This window comes from Silene latifolia, chromosome Y (genome assembly GCF_048544455.1).
Source record: "Silene latifolia isolate original U9 population chromosome Y, ASM4854445v1, whole genome shotgun sequence".
Classification (NCBI taxonomy): domain Eukaryota; kingdom Viridiplantae; phylum Streptophyta; class Magnoliopsida; order Caryophyllales; family Caryophyllaceae; genus Silene; species Silene latifolia.
Window position 1 is genome coordinate 77,562,429 of NC_133538.1, and position 19,643 is coordinate 77,582,071.

The following is a 19,643-nucleotide window of genomic DNA, read 5'->3' on the forward strand; positions in this document are numbered from 1 at the left end:
CTCCATCTGTTTCTCGGTTGTTGGTTCTTGAATCTCCGACAGCTCGAAGGTTCTATTACTTGACTTGTTCTCGAGAAACTCTTTCTCTAAGAACTTTGCACTAGCCGCAACAAAAACTCGATGTTCGGTAGGCGAATAGAAGTAATTACCAAACATTCCTTTTGGATAACCAATAAAGTATGTCTTGACCTATCGCGGGCCGAGCTTATCCTCGTGTCTCCACTTGACATAAGCCTCGCAGCCCCAAACCCCTATAAAGGACAAGTTAGGGACCGTTCCCTTCCATATCTAATACGGAGTCTTGTCGACAGCTTTAGACGGACTTCAGGTAAGTATAAGAGCAGCTGACAAAAGAGAAAAACCCCATAATGAATCAGGTACTACCATGTGACTCATCATGGATCGAACCATATCAAGTAGTGTTCGATTTCCTCGTTCGGACACACCATTTAATTGAGGTGTTCCAGGTGGAGTTAACTGTAAACCTATTTCACAGTCTTTAAGGTGTTAATCAAATTCATTTGAAAGATATTCGCCACCACGATCTGAATGGAGTGCTTTAACCATTCTTCCCAGTTGGTTCTCAACCTTATTCTGGTATTCCTTGAATTTTTCAAAAGACTCACTTTTATGCTTCATTAAGTAGACATATCCGTATCTACTCAAATCATCCGTGAAAGTGATAAAATATCTATAGCCGTCTCTTACGGTGATTGACATAGGTCCACATACATCAGTATGTATGAGTCCTAATAGGTCATTAGCACGCATTCCAACACCTTTGAAGGAAATTCGAGTCATTTTGCCGATAAGACATGATTCACACGTGCCAAATGATGAGAAATCAAATGTGGAGATAGTCCCATTCTCAATGAGTTTCTTTACACGTTTTTCATTTATGTGTCCCATTCGACAATGCCATAGATAAGTTTGATCTTTGTCACCAACCTTTAATTTCTTATTATTCACATGTAATATATCTATGGTTAGATCTAAGATATAAATTTCATTCATGGAATCTGCTTTGCCATAAACCATTTCATTAAAAGAGAAAATACAGCTATTGTCCTTTATTGAAAATGAAAAACCGTCTTTATGAAGTACGGAAACAGAAATAATATTCTTAGATAAACTGGGTACATAGTAACAGTTATATAAATATAACTCAAAACCACTCGGGAGCTGGATTACATATGTTCCCATTGAGACTGCATTAACTATTATTCCATTCCCGACTCGTAGGTCCACATCACCCTTTACGAGGGGTGTGATTGTTTTTAGGCCGTGCAAATGATTACACAGATGAGAACCACAACTAGTATCAAGTACCCAAGTTCCGAAACTTGCATGGTTAATCTCAATCATATAAATATAAGATGACATACCAACAGGAGTGATGCGGCCTGCTTTTATGTCCTCACGGTACACGGGACAGTTCCTCCTCCAATGCCCAGTCTTGTGACAATGGTGGCACTCAACGTTACCGCCCATGCTCTTTGCCTTGCCTTGTGAGCCACTAGTCTCACCAGGCCCACTCTTACCGTTTCCTGACTTCTTAAACTTTGGCTTTCCTACAGTTAGGTCGCCGTGAGCTTTGCCCTTACCCTTATTCTTGTTGGAAATCATGAGAACATCTTGCTTCATGCTCCCACTCAATTTCATATCCTTTTCAGTCTGTACGAGAAGTGAGTGTAGCTCATGAGGAGTTTTCTTCATGTCATTCATGTAGTAATTTGCCCTGAAAAGGGCAAAACCATCATGAAGTGAATGAAACATACAGTCAATGACTATGCTCTCACTGATTTTGCAATCAAGTGCCTCCAGTTTCTCGACATTCTCAATCACGTTAAGAATGTGTGGGCTAACCGGTTGGCCCTTATGGAGGTTCACCTCAAAGAAGCGACAGGTATGCTCACAAGTAACGATTCTCGGTGCTTTTGAGAACTCATTAGTGAGCGTGGTGAAAATCTTGTTTGCACCTTGGGAAATGAAGCGTCTTTGCAAATTGGTTTCCATTGCAAAAATGAGTACGTTGTTTATCGCACCCGCTTCCATGACGAAGTCACTATAAGCAAGTGACTCGTTAGCTGTTGCATTGGGGCCTGGGTTTGGCGGTATTGGCTCAGTCAAGTACTTGAGCTTACCGTCTGCAATGGCAGCATTCCGTAATGATGCCTCCCAGTCCGCAAAGTTGGACCCGTCATTCTTCAGTCGTGTGGACTGATTCACGTGATCCAGGAAAGTTTTGAGCCATGACTCCACTACTACAATTTAAGGCTATGAGAACGCCACTTAGAGAACGGTTGGTAACGGAACTGTTCTCTTTCTTTTTTTTATGTTAGGCGGGCAATTATGAATTCTGAATAGAACGGTTATTGGGTTGAACCGTTCTTATAGATAAACAAAGAGAACGGGTTGGTTTGACCAACCGTTTTAATTAAAACTAGAACTGCAGAACACAACGCTTCATACTCCCCTCCGTTCCCCACCGTTCTCCTTAATCTGTCAACGAGAACGGCTCCGTTCTCCACCGTTCTCCTTAATCTGTCAAAGAGAACGGCTCCGTTCCCCACCGTTCTCCTTATTAATTCAACAAGAACGGCTCCGTTCTCCACCGTCCTCCTTAATCTGTCAACGAGAACGGCTCTGTTCCCCACCGTTCTGCTTATTAGTTCAATCAAATGAAACTTGGCGTTTACACTTCTACGTACTGCACCCTAATTGTTTCCTTCGCACGATTTGATTATCACCATTGCAAGTATTATTTTCAATCAAATTATCAGTTGCCCCTTCTTGTCAGTGCTTGCTCGTACTCCGACCACCGCCTTATTGTCGTTGTTCACTTGTATTTCATCGCCGTTGATCGTTGCTGCTGGTAAGATCATTTTTCATTATTTTTAATGTTAGCTTTAATACTACAATCTTAGATTATATTATCTATTTATTTCATTGATTCTTCGCTTTCCTTTTCATCATTGTTGTTGATTGTATACTTTAATGTATGCTGATGTAAGGGTTTAGTATTTAGTGATGGTAGGGTTTAGTAGTTAGCAGTCGTGTGGCTTCCTAATATGATTGTGGTTGTGAAATATTTCTCTAGAAGAGCTCTGCAGTTTATTTAGAATGTGCGCTACGTATAGGGAAAAGTTGATTTTAGTTCCTTGAGCCTTGAGTTGATTGCTCCTGTGTGTCCTTGAGCCTTTATTGTTAAAAGGGTTTTAGAATTATACCTCCATAAGAGAAAATCTGCATATTCATTGTTCATTCTATATAGGTCACATTCATGTTACTTGTTGGAATTCTGTTTTTTCTGTAGTCGAATCGTACCAGCTAAATTTCAAACAATTGGCCAAATTACCAAATTTCTTTTGTTATGACTGAAATAGGCCTAGATTTGTAAATTTAACTAGAAACTTCCTACCAGCTCCTCATTACCTCAACTGAAAGTTAGAAGTATCAGGATGGATGGGTGTATCTAGTATTTACTCATTTTAGGTTTTCCACTTTTCAATTTCTACGGGAGCCAAATTCATTATTATTTGTCTTCGGAGTATATTGTACCAGTAGCATGTGGCTGATTATGGGGTGTGAGGAATCACAGGGTCATATATGGGAGACGCGGGAGTCGTTTAGGCAATGGGTAATGATGTCATTGTATCTATGAGATTTAAATTAAATATGATTAAGACTTTATGAGGAGTAGCTTACTCTCTGTATGTCCCAAAACTTGTTTACTCAGTGCTCAATCATTTCTAATGATTTTCATTTTGAAAGACGCTGAAATGCCTTTGTATAAGAGTTGTAAGAATTATACAAAATTGTCAGCCGTTGTTAAGCTATATAATTTGAAAGCAACAAATGGGTGGAGTGATAAAAGTTTTACCCACCTTCTCGAATTATTGAAGGACATGCTTCCAGAAGATAATGTTCTTCCTAATCGTACATATGTGGCCAAGAAGATACTTAGAGGAATTGGTATGAAATATGTGAAGATTCATGCATGCCCTAATGATTGTATATTATATCACAAGGAATATAAGAGTTTCACTCATTGTCCAGTTTGTAATGAATGGCGATATAAAAAGAAGGAGGGGATCCCAGCAAAAGTTTTGTGGTATTTTCCGATAATACCCAGGTTGCGACGACTCTTTGCGAATAAGGAAGATGCAAAGTTGTTGACATGGCATAAAAATGCAAAAGTTAATGATGGCAAGTTGAGACACCTGGCTGATGGTTTAGAGTGGAAACACATTGATTCCAAGTATCCCGAATTCGGGAAAGAACCCAGAAATCTTCGACTTGCACTCTCTACTGACGGGATGAATCCTTTTGGGAATTTAAGTAGTCAACATAGCACTTGGCCTGTGCTTTTAGCTATTTACAATTTACCTCCATATGTGTGCATGAAAAGGAAGTATTTAATGCTGTCCTTATTGATTTCTGGTCCCAAAGAACCGGGTAATGATGTAGATGTTTACTTGGCGCCCCTTCTTGACGATTTGAGAACACTATGGGATGAAGGAATAGAAGTCTTTGATGCGTACCAAAATAGTTTTTTCAATTTGAAAGCAATGTTATTATGCACTATATCTGATTTTCCTGCATACGGTAATCTTTGTGAACATACTGTTCATGGGAAAGAGGCGTGCCCCTTGTGTGCAGAAGATGTTGACTCTTCTTATTCGAGGTTTTCTCGAAAGCAGGCTTTCTTAGGATACCGTAAATTTTTGGAGGAAGATCATTCGTATCGCAAGCAACAAAAAGCTTTCAATGGAAAACCTGATCATCGTCCATGTCCTAAGATATTAAGCGGTCATGATGTATATCAAAAGGTGAAAGATATTAAAATTACATATGGGAAGAAGGGTTCTAAATTAGCATCACGGGGATACAAGAAGATGTCTCCTCTTTTTGAACGACTCCCATATTGGCGGGAACTCTCCATAAGACATTGTTTGGATGTTATGCATATCGAAAACAATGTTTGTGACAATATTATCAACACTCTTTTGAATGTCCCAAATAAGTCAAAAGACAATGTGGTAGCTAGGAAGGATATGGTGGATATGAAAATTCGACCCGAGTTGGCCCCGCAAGAGAAGGGAGGACGGACTTATTTGCCTCCTGCTGCCCATACACTTTCAAAAAAGGAGAAAATAGAGTTTTGTGAATGTTTGCATGGTGTTAAAGTGCTAGAGGGATATTCTTCGAATATTAGTAGCCTCGTATCAATGCGAGATCTCAAGCTTACTGGTTTAAAATCTCACGATTGTCATACTTTGATGCAACAATTACTAGTTGTGGCCATACGTAACATTTTACCTACAAAGGTTCGATATGCCATAACCAAGTTCTGTTTTTTCTTTAATGCCATATGTAACAAAGTTATTGATCCTGGAGAGTTAGAGGATTTGCAAAATTTAGTTGTCACTTCTCTTTGTCAATTCGAAATGTACTTTCCTCCTTCATTTTTTACAATCATGGTTCATTTGACCGTACACTTGGTAACAGAGATCAAGTATCTACGACCTGTTTACTTAAGGTATCAATATCCTTTTGAAATATTGATGAAAGTATATAAGGATTATACGTCTAATAGATATCGTCCTGAAGGGTGCATTGCCGAGCGTGCCATCATCGATGAAGCACTTTCTTATTGTTATACACACTTATCAAATTCTGAGATACTTGGGATCCCTAAGAATCGACATAGTGAGTGGATGAAGGGCAAAGGTCTTAGGGGTCATGTTCGTCAAGATATGGCATTTGATAAGTGGCATGGAGCACACACATATGTCCATCATAACGAGGATGAGGTACAGCCGTACATTTAGGAACACATGGTTTTCTTGAGGGACAAGCATCGAAATAAAACCGAGATGTGGATCGGAAATGAGCACAACAAGACATTTCGAGCATGGTTCAAGGGTCGAGTGATAGAAGACTTGCAAAAATATCCTGATTATATTTCTTCTAGATTAAGAAGGCTTTGTTTCGGCCCAAATACATATGCATCTTCTTATAGTGGTTATGCCATTAAAGGGTGCACCTTTTACACTCGTGAGCAAGATGACAAGAGTACGATGCAAAATAGTGGGGTAAGTGTAGAAGCTGAAGCCATGCACTTTTCTAGTTCAAAAGATAAGAATCCAGTTTTAAGTAAGATGCATTATTACGGAGTTATTGAAGAGATTTGGGTGTTAGATTACACAGATTTCGATATCCCTGTTTTTTGGTGCAAATGGTGTCAAACTAATACCGGTGTCCGTAAGGATGAATTAGGATTCACTTTGGTGAATCTTGATAAAAGTGGACATAAGGAAGATCCTTTCATTTTAGCCACACAAGCCAAACAAGTGTTTTATGTGACCGATCCAAAAGATAAAAATTGGTCAGTTGTTTTATCCGTAAAGAGTAGGCGGGATGTGGATAGTTTTGATGAAGATGTTGTATATGAGGGTTTTGATCGTAATGTATCGAGGTTTAGATGATACGTATATCATCAATAGTTCGAGTTTATATACGCGTGATGATCACAACGAAGGAATATGGATTAATACTGACACCCCTTCCAGAAAACTCCCTCGTGTTGTTGAAAAATGAGTAAGTCATGATGATTTATGTTTATTATAGTTATGCTTTATAAAATCCAGTGCACTGCCTTCCTGCATCATCAAGGATTCTGCCAATATTATTTCTAACATTTCTAGCAGAAATCCTAGAGTAGAAGTATCTATTACTAAGATCACCAAGGTGGAGGTGCTGGATTTTTTCCCTTTGAAAGAGAACTTGCATCTCAGCTCTTTTAACCTGGAGATACTCATGCACCAAGATCTTCTCCTCCCCAAGAAGAATAGAATCCAAGGGAGAACAACTAAGTTTATCCTGACATTGCTTAAAGGCATGTTTACAGTTTGCCACTTTGTCAGAAAGATTAGTAAAGGAAGAAGTGTGAAGCTTCCTTAATCAACTTTTTAGCCTTTTAAGCTTCTGAAATAAGGAGGCTATATGCCCTCCATAGTAAGAATAACTTCAACCCATATGCACAGTATCCTGGAACTGAGGGGAGAGAGCCTAACAGTTCAGATCTTTTTTTTTTAGGTGAAATGTGAATTAAATTAATAATGGTTTAGGTCTTACTCTTAGGTGAAATGTGAATTAAATTAATAATGGTTTAGGTCTTACATTACTCTGGATAAGTCAAACTAAAGCAGTTAAATTAGAAGTTGTATGCCCATAATCATGATCATTACACCAGGAACATAAGTGACATGAGGACTCCTTGCCATTGTAGCTGCATTCTCCTTCATAGCTTCAATCTTCCTTAACTCGATCAAACCCATTCCTGCAGATGCAGTTGCCTCTGAAATCAACTTGGCAGCCTCAATTTCTCCTTCTGCCCTTATAATAGCTGCGCGCTTCTCCTGCTCTGACTTCATCACCACATACCTTATAAGGAAGGACGCATCTAATCAACACCAACCTACCTACCTACCTACCTGCATAACTGAGCCACTTTACCCCCAACCCCTTATTTTAACCTGCTGTCTCAGAAGCTTTTGATATATTTATGTTGATATATTTACAGAATTTGATATATTTACGTCTTATTTATGTTGATATATTTACAGAATTTGATGAGTGTGTAATTTGTTAATGCGAGCCAGGTTGATCGATGGGCTCACGAGGTGTAAAGGAACTCGTAATACTAACTCGATGACTCGAGCAAGAAGAGGAAGAGAAGGTCTAAGGAGAGGGGTCGAACAGTGTTGGCCTTAGTTTCAAAAGCACTTAAGGAGAAGAAACCAATTGAATTAGAGTGGGATAAAGTGCATAGATTGCCTACAGGAACGTACGCTGGGAAGTTTAGTAGCTGGGTTGGCGTTACTACTCGGAGGCATGTTAGTTGCGCAGTGGAAACGTGGGACCATGTGGATGATGTCACGAAGCAAGAAATTTTGGATAGTATCACGGTCAGTAATTGTCTTGGTTATCTAATAATTGACTTGGTTATTCTATGCATAAAATAGTAAGTGTCAAAAACCAAGAGCATTTAAAGTTTCATTAGGATTAATTGAAAGTCGCATATCATTTTTAACAGTTAGCTGAAGACTGATATACTCCTAGTAAAAAGTTTATATATAATAGCTCAGACTTTTTTTCTACCATTCTCTAAGTGTAACAAATTAAGATTTAAGGAGTAAGGGCAGCCAAAGATGCAACTGCTTTTATGCAATCGAAATGGTAAGCAAAATCAAGTAATTTTGTGCAAAAAAGATGCAATCTGCTTTACGTGCGGCAGAGTTTTTGTCGTAATTTTTCATCCGGTGATACACAAGACTTGCTACATAGAGTATCATCTCGCTTGCAAAATTGAATTTTATCTTTGAAATTATTAGAATGAGAGTTCAACTCTTGTTCTTAAGTTCATCTGTTTGCCCTTTTTTCTAAATATGTTATGTATGTGACAAAGTTCAACAACTTAAGCACTGTTCTTGACAGTCAAAACTCCACATATGGATTTGGCTGATGAAGTATGCTCTGGTTGTTAGAGGTTGGTGGTACCGAATTACCCACAGGATATTAATTGGTTTATAAAGCTGATACTCCCTTGAGGAAGGTATCACACGTGATACAAAATTAGAGGTAAATCTATTATCACAGTTGTTATGTATGGTTGCGTATAAGTCACGTCAGACGGAAGACAACATAAGGCGCTTTTGATGGTAAGCTTGTACAGAGGTAGTAACTTGCCATCACATAACTTTTCCTTATTGTGTTTGTGCCAAGCCAGAGCCTTTGTGTAGGGCGCTTTTGATATATAAATTACTAGGCTCTGGTGACAAACTTTCTCATTTGTGTAGGGCGCTTTCACCGTTATCGCAGACCGTTATGATTGGTGTCTCATAAAGGCTGGGAATTTATGGAGAAAGTGGAAATGCACCTTAGTTCGTAAGTGGCTATACGACGAGACAGGAGCAATACAGAGGACACCACCAACAAAAAAGTATGACTCAATAACACCTGAGGATTGGAATGTGTTTGTGGCATCTCACACTACTCAGGCATTTAAGGTAATATTCACTTATTAGGTTTGAACTGTTTAACACTAGGCACTGACTGGCTAGCCGGATCGATCTGTGAAGTTCGATTAAGACTGATCCAGACTTGTAGCTTACCCAGCAGGTCTTTGGTTTTGGATTATATGTTTTCAGGTCCCTGGTATGTTGCATACCGGTGATCTGGTCAAACCCGGTCAGGACCAAAGACCGGCTAAATACAATTTTGTTCGTTGAAGGAGTGTATGAGTAGGTCAATTAACTTTCTCCAACACCACACACCGTTTTCAGTATCTTTCCTTTTGTCCAAATTTCATCTTTTCTGTGTAATTGCAATGAACTGCTTGTTTGTTTCTAAAGAACACGGTGCTTTCTAGCTCCAACACCACACACCGTTTTCAGTATCTTTGCCTTTCCGCTTACTATATATAATTAGTCTAACTACTTTATATGTTGTAAAATGTAAGGAAATAAGTGCAAACAACAAGAAGAATGCTTGTATGAATAGGACAAGGTTCGTTGGCTCTTGAGCAGGTTACCGTGGGATTGAAGTTAAAATCGTAAGTACATACACCTAGACATACCTTTATAATTTATATTTATTTAAATCTGGAGGTTTTACTATACTCTTGACATTCTTAATTTTTTTTTTTGTAGAAAAAAGACTTTGCCAAAAATGGAGTGATATTGGAGGTAGTTGACCGACACTTAACTTGGCTAAGGGGTCACACGCCTAATAACGGAGACCTGACCGAATATTACAAGGAAGTGGCTACGAAAATTGTGAGTTCTTAAATTTAAAAAAAAAAATATTAATTTCTAGGAATTGACACAACTATATATGTATTTAAATAATATAATATTATGAATGGGTGTAGAAAGAACTAGAAAAAGAGGTGGAGGCAGGTACATTTAAGCCTAGGGGACGAGAAGATATACTAGCTAAGGCAATCGGCAAACCTGAACATGGTGGCCGTGTGCGAGGGGTTCCTGATGGCATATGCATAACTGAGTATTTTGGGAAGGCTCCTAAAAAGTGCCGAAAAGAGTAGAGCGTCTCAAAGAGACGGTAATTTATTATGTAAACATAGAATAAGACCGTCTCAAAATATTTAATATTTGAAAATTATTTTACTTTAAGCATAACCAATTTGTTGAATTTTTGTCTTGCATGCAGATAAATACTTTGCAAACACAAGTATCAAATATGTAAAGTATGATGGTGCATTTTTGGCAAAGTGGTGAGAAGCCAAGTCAAGAATTATTAGAATGCTTCATGAAAGGAATTTCTATGAGTACTCAAGGATCGAAAGCTTGTCCATCTACGGATGGTTCTCATAGTATCTCAATACAAGAGAGTGAGGTGCAATCCCATCCAGAGCCACACCGTAAAGAGATACCACATGAAGAGCCACCTAGCCAAGAGAAGGAGGTATCATCTTTTGATTTATCACTAAGATTTTAAGGAAACTTATTAATATATTTGCGTGACTAATGAGTTTGAAGTTTTGATTTTACTAATATTTCAAGGGGTGGAGAGACTGTGATTTATCATTACCCGGAAATCCGAATAAGATAGTGGCATCAGGCTTGATGTATATGGAAAAAAAGGCGGAATTCATAACTGTTCACGGTAGATCACTACTTAATGGTTATGAGAAACTAGAAGTTAAGAAAGTACAACTGGATCGAAAAAATGATATGTTGCACATGTGCTGTTGGGGATGATTTGATACTATTGATTGATGCGAAGGACTCATATGTTCAGTGGCCTCAGAATCATATTCACAGTCCTAGTAAGGTAATTTTGTAGTTTTTTTTTTTTTTAAATTAGAAGTATTATCTTATAATAAGTTAATATAAATATTAACTATTTTGTGAAAAAATAATGAAGATGGAAATCGTAATGAAGAAGAAGAAGAAGAATCATCAAAGGTCTGCACCACCTCTTGCCCGACTATTCTGGGTGTAGAAGTTAGTAGTGAGTTTAAGCAAAAGTTGAGAACCCCGCTGATGAATTCTTTACTTCTCGAGGCTCGCGTATTGAAGGCGAGCGGATCACTGATTAACGTTTCGATTGATGACCATGTATTACACCTTGATGACTACACTTCTCCGATTTCTTACGTGGAGCTTATTCATTGGTGTGACGAAGGCGAGATAGGTGCCTCTCACATTGCTATTTTTATGAGGTAAGCTTTCATTAATGACCATGTTCTGTCTATTTTTATCCGTAGGAAGCCAGCCATTATTTTGTTTGTTGAACGTTTGAGAGTAAGAAAGGAATGGAATGAGTTGTCTAAGTACATGTACAACACCTCAGATCATCTAACTGCATTCTCAACCCGACACTGATTCCTTGCCATCCATACCTGGTAAATCAGTCCAGCATAAATCAAGCTTTAAACTTATTTCAGTCCGGAAAATCCATCATGCTTTTTTGTCTCTTGTATATTCAGAGAAATTGCGATAAATGATGCACTGTCAAACTCCTGCATAAATCAAGTTTTAGACAAATCACCTTGTTCTGAAATTTTTTTAGTACAGTGGTTTTTATGAACTATTTGAACAATTTTAATTGAAATTGTTATAGGTATTTGAGTGATGTTAGTGATACTATGAAGTCTACTAGTTTCTACGGATTCTTGTTCCCGGAGACGTTGTCTAAATTTGCATCCGTAACTGATGATTTACGATCAGATTATATAGCTAGAGCTATGACATGTACGCATGTGGCGGGGTCGAAAACCGATATTTGCGGCTTATCACGAAAGGTATACATAAAGCTTCCCATTTTCGAACTTCTATTTATTTATTCTTGGCTACTTACGTGAAATTTTCTCATTGTCCTCTTTTTTTAATCAAAGTGATCATTGGATGTTGGCCTAATTAATCCATCCGAAAGTATTGTGTATTGGTGTGATCCTGCTGGGTATACGGAGCCTCGAACGTTTATCATGGAAATAATTAATAGGTAAATCATGTATATTACATGTTAGTGCGTGATTTGAATTATGTTTGACATGACGACTTAATTTAGTTAAATCAAATACAGAGCCTTCGAGAAAAGAAACTCTATCGATCCACTAGCAGGGCTCGAGGCAAAACCAGTTACTTGGAGAATAATTAAGGTATATATTTTTGTCAGGTTAACAAGTTGCACCATAGTTCTACAACCTGAAAATGATAGTACTATAGAAAGTATTATTGTTTAATCTTACAGTATGCTGTTTTACTTGTATAAATCCCCCATATTTTTCTTACAATTCTTTAGTATGATTTGAGTATATAATTGTGTCAGGTGGATAATATCGGGTCACATTAAATCTTGTACAAGTAGAATTTTTTACCGTCGAATTTCGAGTACCATGAAGAAAATTAGAGTAGGTCGCCCTACTGTTTACTCTACCGATTCCTCTATTGGGGAAGATGTCGAATATTTGTCGTCTCATTTAAATAGTAAAACGGATTGTATTTCGTCCAACCATCACATCATGTTCACTTCACCCCGGAAATTGAAAAGACGTATGTGCATCGGGTTTATGATGCCATTGCACCCCATTTTAGTGCAACTAGGTTTGACAAATGGCCGAAAGTTGCTGCCTTTTTGGATTAGTTGCCTCGAGGATCTCTTGTGTTAGATGCTGGGTGTGGGAATGGGAAATACTTGGGTTTTAATCCCGAATGCTTTTTTATTGGTTGTGATATAAGTTATCCTTTAGTTAATATATGTACTGATAGAGGCCATGAAGCTTTGGTAGCGGATGCTGTTAATATGCCATACAGAGATGGTTTTGGTGATGCTGCCATCTCCATTGCTGTGTTAATAAACTCAATTGCGTCTGCCACTGTGATTGTAACTCTCTTTGGCTTCACTTATTTTGGCATGTTAGCTGTGCAACACTTGTTTTTGTTGTTTGGGCTGATCAGTATTTGCACCTGATCAGTTTGTGCAACACCTGTTTTTTGGCCTGATCAAGCTTTGCATTCTCGTCATTTTTGCATCATGCTTTATTTTGGCCTGTTTTTGGTCGGAGTAGATATGACATATGTATATGGGTTTGGTTTTTGTTTTAGTGTCCTCGCCAGCCTGATGGGAGGGTATTATGCGGGTATTATATTTGTCGATATATGTTGGAGCTAGTCAAAGGAAGATATATTAATATTACCCCAAATGTATGTATTTTTTTCTTCATTTCAATTATTTTCATCGCTTTGCTTATTATAATCTCCGTCTTATTAATTGCTTTACTTTACACGTCATATATATAGCGTATTAACTAAATTTTTGGATGTCCTATATATATAGTTCATGCTTAACGCCCCAAAGACATATACAACTGAGCAAATCGACGAGGTGCGGAATATTTGGGCGGAATTCACACTCAATTTTAAGCCGAAAAATAATGGTGGATGAAGCCGATTACAATTTCTTGATGTTCAATTATTTTTGCACTTAGATTACATGCTACTAAGTAATAACGATTCAAGGATTTTTATTTATATTTTGCAAGTATGAAAGTACGTTTGTAGCCTATGCGCTATTGAAAACATTAAACGATGTATATTTTTTCAAGGATTTGTCCTTGTTAATTCTAATAAAATTTGTTGCGTAAAATATGCTGGAGTTTCTGAATTTTAATGCAGGTTTAATTCTTATATGAGCTATATATACGATTCAATCGTGTAGGAATTACGATAAAAAAGGAAATATAAAAAAAAAAACACTTTTCAAAGAGAACGGTTAATTGTTAAACCTATTCTATTTGAAATGGTACAACAATGGCGCCAAATAGTATATCAAAGAGCACGCCTTAACAAACAGGACGGTTGTATCATCCCCCGTTCTCTTTGCAAAGGTTCAACAATGGCGCCAAATACCTCTGTCAAAGAGAACGCCTTAACAAAGAGCCCGGTCCCCTTTTACACCAGTGCTGTTTGAAATATCAATGAGAGCGGTTCCCATAGCAACCGCGCTATTTGAAATAACAATGAGCACGGGTTGACCATTTACCAACCGTTCTCATATGTCAAAGAGAACGCTTGGCCACAGGCTGGTTGAAAGGCGTATTTAGAACGGTGCTTGACCGTTCTCTTTAATGGTTATTGTAGTAGTGCTCGCGTGCAAGTGTGGCATTTGGCATAGGGATATCAGTATTTCCAGCCATTTGTTGTAAGCAGTATTATCAATATAAAATGAATTTTACACTGCGAAAAGAAAAAGAAAAACATAATAAGCATACTCATCGTTATGATTTAAGTCTAATGCAAAACTGTTATAATGCGAAGACTCAAGCATTTATACAATTGACATCCCTCAAGAATTATATAAATGATCCCAAGACTCAATTATCTGTAAATTGATAAGCCAACCTCTTGGCTAATTCTACTTTTAGAATTTTTGGTTGATAAATTTCTGTAAATTCTATCTATAGTCCATCATAATCTCGAGAAACTCTTCGGATTATAATGTTGAGGTAAAATAAGTCAACACAAACTACTTACCCAACGTAGAAGGGGTCATATGGAGAGTAAGGTCCTATATACCTACCGATGAAGAAGGGATTCACTGTTGTTTGGCGGCCTGTAAAGACTAGTCTCAATTTTAGTTTTAGAGGAAGATCCCATCAACTTTATTTTAATACATTTTAAGTGAACTAATATCTAGCATGCGAGAATGAATAAACTAAGATGATGGCTTAAAATAGTGTGACATCTTTATGTCCATGATAACTAACATCCAAACTATATGAGTCAATTTTCATGCATATAAGTAGGTGGTTTGGTTTAGGCGGAATATGATGCACTAAATATCATACGAAGAAAAGCAACAAGAATGGAAAAACGTAAAACAAAAACAAAGTCCTAGTGTGGCCTATCAACCAAAATGAACATAAATACAACTTTGGAATCCTTCCTAGGACCCGAGAAGCTTGTCTTGATCTTCCATCTTGGTCCATGTAGCGGGAGTGAGCAATCCAATCTCCATCTTTAGTCTTCTCAAAATTACAATTAATAAATTACAAAATAAACCTATTTACATTCTAATTTCAAAAACATAATACTAAAGAAAACCAAAGGAGATTCGAGATCTAAAAATTACATCAAGATTATGTTTCCATCATTACGAAAACATAATCAAGTAAGGCCACACTAGGTAATACCAAATTACAACCGATTGCAAAAATACGTAAATAAACCATTCAACAATTCATACAACTAAATAAAATGCATCAACAATAAATTAATCATTCAAGACATAATTCCTTAATTATGTAGAGTAATTTATCCAAACCACGTATTTTAAAATGATCAAAATTATGTGACAATTCGACAATTACTCACAATAATTCCAATCTTAATATACATTAACTTGTAATATGAATTAATCTAACATCATTTTAAACCACTTTAAAATAATTGGGTATCTAAAATTTGTGAACTTTTTCACAACAAACAATCATACATTATAGATATAATGTATAATAATTATTGGCCAAAACACAAAAAAAAAAAAAAAAAAAAAAATTTATTGCTCTCGGCATTCTGCCCTAAAATTTCGAAAAACAGGTTTTTTTTTTCGAAAACAACCTCTTTTATTTGAACAAATTTGTTTAATGTGGCTACTATAACAAGATTGGCATAATCATCAGCGTTTAATTTAAACATAGATCCAAACTAGATGATTCAATTTAACCTCTTAAAATGAATATCTAAATTATGATTAAATCGATTATCTGAATATTTGATTCATCATAATTGATTTGAACATTATTAAATTAATGAATCATGATTCTTAAACAACAATTTAACACCATGTATGCCAAAACTATATAGCAAAAACAAATGAACATCATCAATCAAAACAATTTCCATTTACATTTCAATTTAATTCTTATTAAATCAAAACATCTACAAATTTATCATATTATCATCTTAACATATTAAAACAACAATATCAATAAATCAAAATGGAAACAAGGCATCAAAAAATAAAAAAAACAAATCTCGGAAAAAAAAAATGATACGGCCGATTTTTTTTTTAAAATTTTTTTGTTTTAATCCATTTATGAAAATCATATAAAATAATTTAGTGGCCTAAGCTCTGATACCACTTGTTAGAAATTTCGGTATATTTCATCAAGAAAATTCGGATTATAACGAAATTATGAAATATGAAATTACTAGTCATAAACGAAATGCATAAACAAAAGAATAGATATTAGAATTAACCTCCGGTCCTAGCAATTTGGCCTAAGAACAAATATCGAGATCGATATTCTCCTAATCGTTGCACCCAAAATGCTCCGAGAAAAGCCTTTTTCTTGCTTGAAAGAGAACCCTAATTCCTAATAATTTTTAGGGTTTTGTGATGAGAGTATCGAGTAAAAAAACCAGAGAGAAAATGATCCTACCCTTTCTCCTATTTAACCGTCCAAAAGGAGAAAAGAGGGGAAGATCTTTTTCTTATTTTTCTCCCCTTTAAACGTGTAACAACCTAACAAATAAGGTGAAAATCTTCTTATTTTAGGTTGTTATCATATTGTATAAAATGTGTATCATTATCAATTTTCATTTATGTCGTCACGTATTAATAAGCCCACACACAACAGTTTCTAGTTGATTTATTAATACCGGTCTGTCATCATTTATTATGACAATTTCGTATAATATATACATTAACTATAAATATCGCATATTTATAATTTGCTAATTAAATATAACCGTTTATGTTTAATTACGAATTAACATCTTAATTCGTTTAAGCTAACATTATATACATTAAATAAATATAACAGTTTATATTCAATTTACGAACTAACAATTAATTCGTCTCAGCTGATATTATTTAATTGTATTAAATAATCGACTCATCATCACATTGACTAACCTTTTAGTCAAATACATGGACTAACCTTTTAGTCATATAAGGCATCAATGTTATTATATTTTCATATAATCACATCTCTCAAACACATCCTTTAGGTGTGAGTTTTAGGGACCAGTTGATCACCGCCATCAGTACGATAATAACGTCAAATTTCTAGCAAGCCAACCGTTATTAGTAAACGTTAATCAACTGATAAAATACTAAGTATACCCTGTGAACCTTTAAGAGATTTATACACGTTATCACACTAACTGTGGAGGACACTAGCTCTAACAAGATTATCTCTCTCTGGACAAGAACAAACTTTCCACAGAAGGCACCCCGCTCTATCGTGGGGAAAACTCTCTCTGGGAACAACGTCAAAGAAAGGTTTTTTGGATATCAAAAATAATTTCAAAAGTGGCCCTGTTGAATATGAGGACGTTATCTTCCTTGCATACCTATTTTCCAGACTCTTAATGCCAAATAGTGGTAAGTGCGTTCACGACTTTCTCCCCCTTACCGGTGAGATTTAATCCTGCACAGGCCCAATTCCTTTGGCGCCCCTTGTACTAAACTCTGTTTACAGAATGCTCCGAAGTTGTCATCAGACTGCTCGACGCAAGCCTGAAAAGAACAGAGAACCTGGTCTTACCCTAGGTTGTAATGGTGTAAGTGGCCCTCTCTGGATTTTAGATTGTTGTGCAATGCTTTACTTTCCTTATCATAGCGTTGTTGACCCTAAACGCTTTGTGAAAGGAAACATGTACTCAAAGCGCTATAGCTATGCCGAATTCGCCATTGATGTCACCAATGTTAATTTGTCTAAAACCGTAGACGGTATTGTTGAATCCTTTCTTTGTCAAAAGAACTCATTATGTTCCAACCCAGTGTTACTTATTAGAACACCAGTTATCCGACTCCCCAACTTCTTTATTCAAGTTGTATTTGCCTTCATGAATGAATCCCATGGAACTCCCCGTTCTTGATGAAGCCACCAAGGAGATTTAAGACAGTTTTCTATGTCCCAAGGTTTTACCTTATTCTCCTTTTCTGACCACTGAGTTTTGCGCAGAAGTATACAACCCCCAACTTGTTGCGCGCTAGTTTAGCCTTGTACAATCTCTTGGCATACCATTCTTGTGGTCTATGAACAACTCGTGGCATAAATGAGTAAAGATGAACGTAAAAGACGTTCAAAAGTTCTTCTCTAAGCCAATCCCAGTAACTGTAGAGATATGTTGGCGCTATCGCCATGTCGCTGCTACAGTTTCTCAGACCCAGTGGTGGTCTTGGTGCTCGAAGATGGAATAGAGAAATTTTTTGTCAATATCACCAAGGTTGCTGACATGATACTGAGATGTGTCTCCCCGTGAAAGGTGTTAACCATGATATGATTGAAAAGGGCGAATTACCACAACCTCCCTTTGCAAACAACAAAAACAACCCTCCCGAGAACTCTGTTGAACATAGTCAGGAACCTTTCCTAGACTTCTCTCATCTCATCTCTTCCAACGATGAGAAAATTCATGCAATTGATGGGATGGCATACAAAGCGGTATACTCATGCTCTCCGTCTCCATCAACAACATATTCTTAAAGTTGCAAGTGGCTATCGATAATTTAAAGACCCGGGTAGCTAATCTGGAGGAAAGGTTTAGCAATGCCGCAAATGAATTTGACCTCCAAAGAGAAGACCAACACCCAATTCACCAACAACCAAATGCTGAAAATGAGGAACCGTCTGATGGTTCCTACACCCACAAACCCACCAACAAAGAACATGACATTGCCTCACCAAAATCGCCTTTAAAATACAAAGCAACATCCCAAATACTTCCCATTGGCAATGACCATATCCTATTTCCGCCCAGGGTTGACAAAAATAAAACTGACAAAAATTTCCCTAAAAATACCAATGTTGGAACCATGAGAAAACATGAAAGGGTATTCACAGATCTTGGAAAAACATATCGCACCGCTCTGGAGATACTTGCTTCAGAAGGATTACTGCAACCCATTGGTCCAACTCCGAACCCACCCGAAAAACAAGAGAACCCGTTTCTGGAACATAAATGGCTATTGCCAATATCATCAAGACAAGGGCCATGATACCAAACATGATACAATTTAAAGAATGTCATTCAAGATATGATCGAAGCTAGCAAAATCATAGTCGCGCCTTGCAATGAAGATGATCCTCTTAGATGTCTCAAGTCAAGTAGCAAAGTAGAACGTTCCCAAAGGATTTTCACTTATCTCGAAGCAACTTATGCCGCAACTCTTCAAAGGCTTAAGACTGAAGGGAAACTGCAACCAATCGAGCCCACTCCATACCCACCTGAATAGAAGAAAACGCGTTTCTATGATGGCAACGCCAATTGCCAATATCATCAGGGAAAAGGTCATGATACTGAAGCATGCTTCAAACTGAAGCATGTTATTCAAGATATAATCGACAACCATGAACTGATAGTTTCATCCTTAAGCCAACCAAGTGATGAAGCCAACCCCAATGGGTGTCTCATTCTGCAAAGACATGGAAACCATATAGACTATTGTCCTCATAATATCCCAAACAACGAGAGTGAAGTGCTCAAGTGGGTCAATGCTCATGATCGAACATTCAAGCCGCTGGATGCTGAAGTAGAGATCTTTGAAGAGCAAAGTGATGAGTAGGAGTCTGTATCAGAGATTGGGTCAGAGTCAGAGTC

At 37.1% G+C, this 19,643-nt stretch overlaps 1 protein-coding gene across 1 annotated transcript; it reads left to right on the forward strand.

The window, feature by feature from the left end:
* Positions 1-3,782: 3,782 nt before the first annotated feature.
* Positions 3,783-5,834, forward strand: LOC141628356 (uncharacterized). Its single transcript, XM_074441511.1, has one exon. It carries the CDS (start codon positions 3,783-3,785, stop codon positions 5,832-5,834), a length of 2,052 nt encoding a protein of 683 aa, XP_074297612.1.
* Positions 5,835-19,643: the final 13,809 nt, after the last annotated feature.

Coding starts and splice junctions, on each gene's coding strand:
- LOC141628356 (XM_074441511.1), top strand. CDS start 3,783: ATGCCTTTGTATAAGAGTTGTAAGAATTATACAAAATTGTCAGCCGTT.